A 9535-nucleotide genomic window follows, 5' to 3' on the forward strand; every position below is an offset into this window, starting at 1 on the left:
GAATATATAATTCAAATGTAGGAGATGATGGAGTTTATTTTGAGTTATTATTACACATTGGAACTAAAAATTGTGGGATCTCTTTAAACCAACAATCCTAAAACAAGGCTAAGCAAAAGTCTAATTTAGAAAAGAAGAAATTAAAGAGTGTCTTGTTTTTTTCTGAAATCAGAATCCAACTCCTTTTCCTTTTAGGTTCTTCTACTTGACCGTAGATTTTGTTATTTTATTTGAATCTTGCTTTCTTAATGTGGAATCCAAAGAAGAAATTTCAATAAGGATCTCACCAATGCCAAAGATAGTTAGATGATTATTTCATGTTTTTTGCTAAGATGCATTAATTTTCCCATTTGCAATTTTGCTAGGAGCTAGAGCTGTCAGTCTTTTCTCATTTAAAAGGGAGTAAAAATCCAGTAAGACTGCTGCTGTGGAAGGAAGGCACTTGGGAAAACTGTCTTCTAATTTTTAAGTAAATTACTAGTTTTGATTTGTTCTTAGTGGACCACTGCATCTTGGCATCAGTAGCTGAATGCTCAACTTCAATAACCAGGTCTGATACTCTGGTTCAATTAAACTGGGGTCCAATTAATGAAAATAAGATCATCAGATTCCACAGTCTTCTGTAGACTAACAGTCATTAGTTAATATGCACTGGGAATCGACAAAGCGAATAGTGTGAATGTGTAGTTTTTTGGAAACACAATCATCTTATTAATTTCATTAAATTCTCTTGATCAAGTTATATGACATTCAACAAACTGCACTGCAAAACAATTATAAGTTTCAAGGTTTCCTTTTTGGCTTGTGTGAAAATGCTAGAAAGCATCCATAGGAAACAGCTACTTCTTTCTCTAGAGGCTTCACTGGGATCTCTCAATATGTACATTTATAATAAAATATCATAATTTACATGAGTAGTACACAGTCAATTATAAGAGCACACATTTTCTCATGCAATTCAAATCTCATCACAGGGAGTCCACTTTTTAGAAAGACATAAAAACAAATAGCTCAAATGAAGAAATATCTCCTGGCTTTTCCGTGATTAAAAAGTCTGTCCTTGGGCATTATTCATTAACTACACCTTTCAAACAAAATATGTTACACATAGAACAATAATTATTATTATAATCACTTATAGTAAGTGTCAAAGGTCACAAATGTGACTTTCAAAATCAGAAATTGAAAGTATTTGTAGAAAGAGGACCACAACAGAGAATGTGTGTTCATGTAATCTTAGCTGCCATACATGTGCAATGAGATTTCCTTAAGAGGAACAATAATAAACCTTATGGTTACAAATGAATATAAATATCATTTGGATTCACAGGGCAAAGAAATATGCTATTAGGCGGGAATTATTAATTTCTGTATATATGACCCAGGTTAACTATTATGCATTGAGAGTCCATTCATGGAATTTGCAATATTAATATTAAAATATATTTATATCCTCTTCTGTAAGTTGGGTTCAAATATGGCCTATGAAAAAGTTTCTGTTTAATTATAACATTAATTAATGATGGAATTAATATTTATTCAAATTCCCCTTCAATCTTTCACATTGTAAATGTCCTTGAACTTTAAATTAAAAAAAGGACTCTTAAAGTATCTGGCTATAAGTGCTCTTTTGGAGCCTCCCAGCATGGCCTCATGGCCCTGGCCCAGAAAGAGACCTTCCAAGCTTTTCCTGTTCCTAAGTTTCCCTTCTTTCCAGAACTCTGGGAATAGAGCTCATGGGGTTTCCCAGCTCTCTGTGCTTAGTCAGGTTCAATCTCTATTAAAAGGAAAAGAGGGTGGGGTGGGATGGAATTTATGCTACATTGAAATGAAAACATTTGGGAACCCCTCACAGGGCAGAGGAAAAGTGCTTTTCCACTGTTAGAGGAGCAGGAGGCTCCACTGGAGGTCTATTTAGCTGCTTCTCATGGTCACATTATTTAGTCAGCCCGTAATGGCTTGTAGCCTAAAGCAGGAAGCTTGAGGATTGCTGTTAAAGTACACCAGGTTAAAGGAGACATTAAAAGCTGGCAATTCTGGTAAACCATCATGATGGTTCTATTAATAACTCCCCAGGTATCAAGAGAAGAAAATCAGCAATTGTATTGGAGTGGTGCATTTATTGGGAAAAAAGACAACCCACATCTCAAATGAGGAAAAAAAATCTGGATATAGACTTTCACTTTCATTTAAAGGCATAATTATACTTCTCAAAACATAAACTAGAGAGATAGAAGAAAAAAAGAACATTTACAACTGCAAAGAGTTACTGGATATGCTTTATGGCTTAGTCATTTGTTATTGAAAGTAATCATAGCATTCATTTCATTCTGTGATGAATCTTCAGTTAAGATTGAATTTGTCCCAAAGTGTTTACAGTGGCCATCTAGGTTGTGAGATATTTTTATCCTTTTATGTATATATTTTCTAAGGCCTCTTTAATGAACATGGATTGTATATAACCTTTCTCTATGTGTCCAAATATGGTGTATATAATTAATATGCAAATTCTCACTATGTGTGCCCCTTTTTGCTATCAAAAAGTTCTGCCTAAAGTTGGTAACTGTGGAAGCAGGTGATGGGTACATGGGGGGTTGCTCATCATACATTCTCTCTACTCTTCTGTACGTTTGGAAATGTCATAAATAGGCAGTTAAAAAATGTACTGCCTATTTATACATAGTCCTCTGCCAGGGTTTATACTGAAAAGGTTACAAAATAGGTCCCAATTCTCTAGAAATATACAATTTAGGACATGCAATGCTGATGAAGGTTGACATGTAGAAAATTCGCCAAGAATAAATGAACACGGGATAAGTGCAGAGAGTAAAATGAATTCACTTTTGCATTTTTTCATCATGGTTATCTCTTTCCTCCTATTTCTCCTTTGACCTCCCTCAAACTCTGACCACTCTCTCATCCTCTCTGTTATCTGAGAATCACTAAGTCCTGCCAGTTTTCCCTATAGTTTCTCTCAGGGCCATTGTTTTCCACTTTCAGAGCCCACTGTGTAGGCCTTTGTCATTCTATGCCTAGATTGCTGCAAAGACATCTTACTTGTGCTCCTTCATCTCTGGTCTCAATTGATTTCAAACTTCACCTTAAATCTTCCTGTCAAATTCCACCTCCCAAAACAGAAGTTATCATTCCTCTACTTTAGGAACGTGAGGCCCACTCTTCTCATGTTCTTCCAACATGGCCATTCTGCCTCCTCAGCCCATTTCTCTCACTAATCCCTCAGGAAAACTTATCCACACATTTTGCTGTCTCCAAGTCTTTGCTCAGTCTTCTGCCCCACCGTACACTTCCACAAACTCCCTCATTTATTAATTTGTTATAAATACTTATTTACATAAATATGTATTGAATACTTTCAACTTCTTTCTCCATAAATGTCCTATTATGACAACTATCATTTTACTTTCCTCTGAATTACTTCAATGTTTATGAATGTCATCTGAACCACACGATCTTTGTGGGCTAAGTGATCCAGTGGTTCTCAACCCTGGCTGCACAACAGTATCACCAGAGGAGTTTTAAAAACACTCATCCCAGGCAAATTAAATCATCATCTCTGGGGGTAGAGCATAAACATGAGAAAAAAAAATTTTTTTTTGATATCAAGTATTTAAAAAATGTATCAGGTGATTCTGACATGTTGGGAGTTGAGAAACATTCATCTAGACAATATTAAGTTTCTTGATTTGTATGTACAATTCATTTATTTGGTCAATAGCTACAGTGATTATTGCAGAGGTAGAAAACTGGCAGCCCTGGCATATTTTCTGTAGCCCACAGAGTGGTTTTGAAAAATTTTAGACAATACTTTAAAATTGGGAGATTTATCATAAACATTTGGATACCCAGCTCCTCTTGGAAAAATGAGAGATCTGGTGAGACTGGGCTTGCATTCTTGAAAAGGTAACACTGACTACAACTGAATTGCAGCTATTCCTCTGGACTGAGAGAGAGCTTCTAGCTGGCTGTGCTTCCCCCTAACCCCTACAGCTCCCTCACAGGGGCTGAGTGTTAATTGTCATTTATTGTATCATTTGCATAGCTGTTAAAGCTACTACTTTAGTAGTAGGAGAATCATTTCTCTGAAGTGGTACCTCACCTGGCTTCTTTAACCTCCGCCTCATCCTCCCCTAGTAAGGCTCACTGTTGAAGTAGAAAATATTTCTATGTGTCCAATTTCCAGGCAACCAGCCCACTTTATTTATTATCATCCTGGCCTCAGTAATGATCTGAGTTTGTAGCCCCTGACCTGGTATGTGGCAAGTGCTGTGTTAAGTGCTAGGGATATACAAGAATGAGGTACAGTGCCCTCTTTGGAGGAAGTGACACTTCATTGAGGAGATGCAGACATATTATGCTTATAAATTAGGTGTATGAGTGCATACCTGATTCTGCTGAACTTAGAGTATGACCTCCAAATTTTATTTCAGTTTGGCGGAGTTTAGTCATGTTTAGCAGTTGCGTGACGTGTGGAACATCTGTTGTTAGTTGACAGCTTCTGGGAATAATGTCTATAGGTTCATCTGTTGGAAAGGGAACACCACGTACAGCTGAAAATAAAGACAAACATTCATTCTCAAAATGTAAGCCATTTCTGTCAAATGGACATATTTTATAAATGAAATCAATTAAAGGAAAAGATTTTAGAGTATGACTTTGGATGAATTATTCAACATTTGAGCCTTGGTTTTCTTATCTGTAAAATGAGCATGGTAATTTTACTGCTTACTTCCTAGACTTGTAGAAAGAATTAAATGAGATGAAGCATATAACATATGGAGTGCATTCAGAGAACTATGCAATAAATGAAAGCATTCATTGGAAACATTTTATATTTGCTTTTCAATACTAGAGATGTGACTTGAGAGAACTAGTTGGGTATGCTCCTGTTAAGATTTCTGGGAGTATATCAGCTCATTTATAGGAGATCAATGTGTACAATGACATTATTGAATAACCTAAGTACCCACAATCATTTTATGAGTGAATTAACCTCTTAACTTTTTATTTTGAAATAATTTTAGACTTACAAAAAAGTTTAAAAAAGTATAGTTTCCTATATACCCTTTATCCAGCTTGTTCTGTTAAAATCCTACCTTTCAATACTTTCAAAGAAAAGATAGTTTATTAAAATTACAATAGTATTTTAATTTCATTCACATAGTGAATTTGATATAGTGATATTTTATATTTTATGGTGATATTTTAATTTTGTTTTAGTACATTTTTTGTTCTTGTTCTTAAGACATTTTACTAATAGTGCATTTTTTCCTATTTTTTGGTATGACCTCTTTTATGGTAAATATATTAAGCCTTGTCATTTGTAGCAAGTAGAAATATCAATTAGTATTAATATCCTGGAAAGCAATTTTACTGTATATATCAAAGCCTTAAAATGTTCATACCAATTTACTCAGTAATTTCATTTTACGAATCTATTCTAAAGTAAAAAAAAATTAGAAACTCAAAGATCTATGTAAATAGGTTTTATAATTTCTTAATAAACAACTTAAATTTCCAGCACTTGAGGAGTGTTAAACACGTTATAGTGTTTCATGGGATGGCATGGTAAAGAACCACAAGAAATTGTATTTATGAAGGTGTCTTAATGATATGGGAAAAGTTCAAGATAAGAAGTTAAATGGAAATAATAGATACCAAAAACTCTATCTGAACTGTAGAAAATAAATATATAACATGGTATGAGTGGCAAAAAGACTGGGAGGAAATATACCAAAATGTAAAATAACTTTAGGTGGTTAGCTTAAGCGTAGTTTTAATTTTATTCTTCACCATAACTTCTATATATGTTGGATTTTTATGAGTACAGTTTCTATTTTTAGAATCCAGTGGGGAAAAATATTTGTGTGTTTATTTGTGACTCTGAATAGTAAGAAAAATTCAACCAATCATGCCTCAAAAACCATCCTTAGGTAAGTATAAATTCTCACCAAGTTAATAAAGGCAAATGACGTTTGAAGAGGTTTCTGTGTGCCCTAGCCATGGCATTTTCCTAATTGGATCCTAATGTCCTAATCTGAAAAAGGAAAATGAATCATTTAATAAAAACTTAAATACTCATTAGCAAGGTAATGGTTTCTAAGTGTCCTAATTCCCCATTCATTAAAAATGCTGTAGATTTACAAATTTTAGTTTTCAGGTATTCTTTATCCATTCTTTATTTTTCATCGATCTTTAGAAAATCAATATAAAGTAATTGAGTAAATGAACTCTCAAGATAGTAAACATTTGGAAAAAAAATAACTAAACTCCAGATAGATAGTTGACATATCATTACAAACTCCTCTGAGGTAGAGAAAGATAATTTCCACATCAATGACAATCTTGATAAACTAAGATTTTATATTAAAAGACAAAGAGAATTCTGGAAGTCAACAAGAAACTGAAATATTAATAAAATGCTGTACCCTGAATCCTATAAAGAGGATCATGAAACTTTTAGCTTATAGAGATTATGTGATTAGTACAGGATACAATGGCATAAAAAGTTTGAAATGTATCAACACAAAACCTGAGTTTCCAAGTAATAAGAGACAGATAGCAAATCTCTGGTAACCATAAATCTGTAAGTTTTTACGGAAGACAGAACAAGGCAGAGACTATTACGAAAGTCCAATCTGAATCTTACAGGAACATGGTTGACATGCAGATCAGATTTCACATTAAAAGGCTCAAATCCCCTCTGTGTCATCTTTCTTTTCTATATATCTACTCTTCCTTTGCACCCAGAACTGTCTCACTATTTATTGGATTATTCTTTGAGTGAAACTGTGGGCAGTATAAAACCTGCAACAGAAGGAGAAATAAAAAGACCCTATTAGTTGATTATTTAAAATAAAGACTAATCATTAAGCCCATTAGCAACTACGAGCACTCAAACTTTCTCTGAGACTTCCTGGAGGAAAACTTGGAAAGGGGCTTTAGTCTCATTTTTATGAAACCAAACTAAAGAAGGTGCTTTAGGACCATCTGTTACCTGGTAGCTGGATATTCTATAGCACTAAATGGAAGTTAACTTATCTCCCTACCACCTGCCTTACCACTAACCACCCCTTCTCCATGTCCAATTACTATGTCAATTTATTTTATTTTATTTAGCATTTACAGGTTGATTTAAAAATAAGGGTTAAGTCTGAAAATAGCATAGACCTTACATAAAAATTAAATAGTGCTGAATTGTTCATAGAGAGCATGGTCTGCCTTCATTCATTTACTCATTCCGTCATTCAGCAGACATTTATCGAGACTCCACTACATGCCAGGCACTTGTCTAATGGCTGGGAATCTAGTGGTGAGCCAGAGCGACCGTGTCCTTGCCTTCTTGAAACTTACATCTAGCAGAGACTATGAAACAAATCAAATCATAAATAATTATAATTTTGTTAAGTGCTCTGAAGGAAAAGTTCAAGGTGATGAAAGAGCATAATGGGGTAATCTAACAGCATAGGGTGTCATGAAAAGTCTTGTCTGATAAAGAGATATTTAAGCTGAGTCATAAAAGATAAGTAGAAAGTAGACTATGATATGGGAGTGGGACTGACCATTGAGGTGGAGGGAACAGAGCATTGAAGATTGTAAAAGCAAAAGGACTTCAGTGTATTCTGGGAATTGAAAGAAAGTTCTGCTAAAGGGTTGCTAGCTGGGAGAGAATGGTGGGAGAACCCCAGTGAGAATCCCAATGATAATATTTAGGACAGCACCTGGTTCAAAGGGGAAGCTCAGTAAATGGTCATGGACAAAAGCCCCTTAATAACAGCTTGGACTAGATTAAATGCAGCTGCTATATCTTCCTTTTTTTCTTTGGTTATGCTTTGTTCAGCTATATCCTGAAAAGTACTCCATGCACATTTTATTTGTATGTCACAGCTTTCTCCCAAGATGACAAATAGCAAATCAAGCTGACAATCAGATACTAAGGGACCAGGGCCTGTCTGCCTTGCTCTTTCAGACAATTTCTATCTTCTGGAAGGGACTGTGTATGGAAACATACAGACTGCCTGATTAACATCTAGATAATGACAAAGCAAAATCTAAACTGCTTTTGCTAACAAATATGACAGCACATAATGTTGGCTGGAATGGTCAGTTCAGAATGGCAAAATGGTACATGAAGGAGAAGGCTATGAAAAAGCTGACAGATTTGCTCATGTAGCATCCAAGAACAACCAGATGGTGGATTTTTTTTTTTTTTTTGGTGTTTTGCTCCTAGTAAGTATGAGTTCATGTATTATTAGAATGTTTGAGTGACTTTGTAACCCTGTTCGTCTTTCTTTGGCCATAAAGCCATCATAAAATGAACCATTCTGTAGGTGTTTAATATCTTTGATGAGAATCTTAACTAGCTTTAAAAATTAAGTCATCAATTTTAATACATATATAAAACACTTTATGCATTAAAAATCATCATCCCCATTTTATTAGGGGGAAATGCCTTATAAAGTAGTGAGATTTATAACTGCTTTAGTTCATGGCTCCTCCTAATTCATATAGTTTAAATAAGAACTAATTTTATAATAGTTCACTTGTCCCAGACTCATCTATATTCATCTTATTTATTTGGTAATAGCCTGCAGTGCCTAGAATAGTGCCGTAGTTATAGCAAATTCCACCTCTCTGAAACACCAGTAAGAGCCAAGCATAAAACACAAAGGTCTCTGCAAAGATACTGCTATAAAGTCTGTTCATTTTTGGTTCATTCATTCATTCATTTGCCATATAACTAACAGATTTTCTCCAGGACTGGCATGGATTCAAATTCCTGCCCTTGTGGAGTTTACCGTACAATGCTAAAAGATATTAAGAAGTAGTATATTATAGTGATTAGGAGCACGGGCTCTGGAGCAAGGTATCTTGGGTTCATATTCCAGCTCCACTACTTACTAGCTGTGTGACCTTGGCACAGTCACTTTACCTCACTGAATCCTGCTCTCCTCATCTGTAAATCACGGATATAAAAAGAGTGCTCACCTCATATGGCTATTGTGATGATTAAATGAGGTTTAAATGATGATTAATGTATATGAGGGCATAACAACAGTGCCTGGTATGCAGCAAGTGCTACATAAATATTTATATAAATTATTTCATTACAATGGTGACAAAACCATTACATCTTACTGTTTTTTAATAATAGAAAGTTTTGATCAACACTATGGTGATCACACGGTAGCAATATTCTCCAGGGATTAGGGGGTTGGCAGGGGGTAAACTCACAACTGATGGGCACAGTGAGCATTGTAGAGGGGAAGGACATGCCTCTAATTCTCGCTAGGGTGAGGCAAAGACATAAAATGTAACCAAAATGTTTGTACCCTCATAATATCCTGAAATAAAAACAAATTTAAAAAAAGAAGATTTTGATGTCTAAAGAGGCAAATAAACCTGGGCTACACCCAAAACTTGGCTATCCTGAATGAATCACGCCCTTTGAATTTTTTTAAAAAAAATAATTTATTGAAGAGAAATACACATTAACATAAAATTGACCATTTTAAAG

The 9535-nt window shown here is 34.8% G+C and overlaps 1 protein-coding gene across 1 annotated transcript in view; it reads right to left on the reverse strand.

Moving 5' to 3' along the window:
• LOC105814772 (chromosome unknown open reading frame, human C3orf67) overlaps positions 1 to 9535 on the reverse strand; it is a 331823-nt gene that overhangs the window by 134433 nt on the left and 187855 nt on the right. Inside the window, exon 7 of the mRNA XM_012649895.1 lies at positions 4404 to 4568. Within this exon, the coding sequence (XP_012505349.1) occupies positions 4404 to 4568 (165 nt within the window). The remainder of the gene's footprint in view (positions 1 to 4403; positions 4569 to 9535) is intronic.

This window comes from Propithecus coquereli, unplaced genomic scaffold (genome assembly GCF_000956105.1).
Source record: "Propithecus coquereli isolate 6110/MARCELLA unplaced genomic scaffold, Pcoq_1.0 Scaffold1, whole genome shotgun sequence".
In the NCBI taxonomy this organism is placed as follows: domain Eukaryota; kingdom Metazoa; phylum Chordata; class Mammalia; order Primates; family Indriidae; genus Propithecus; species Propithecus coquereli.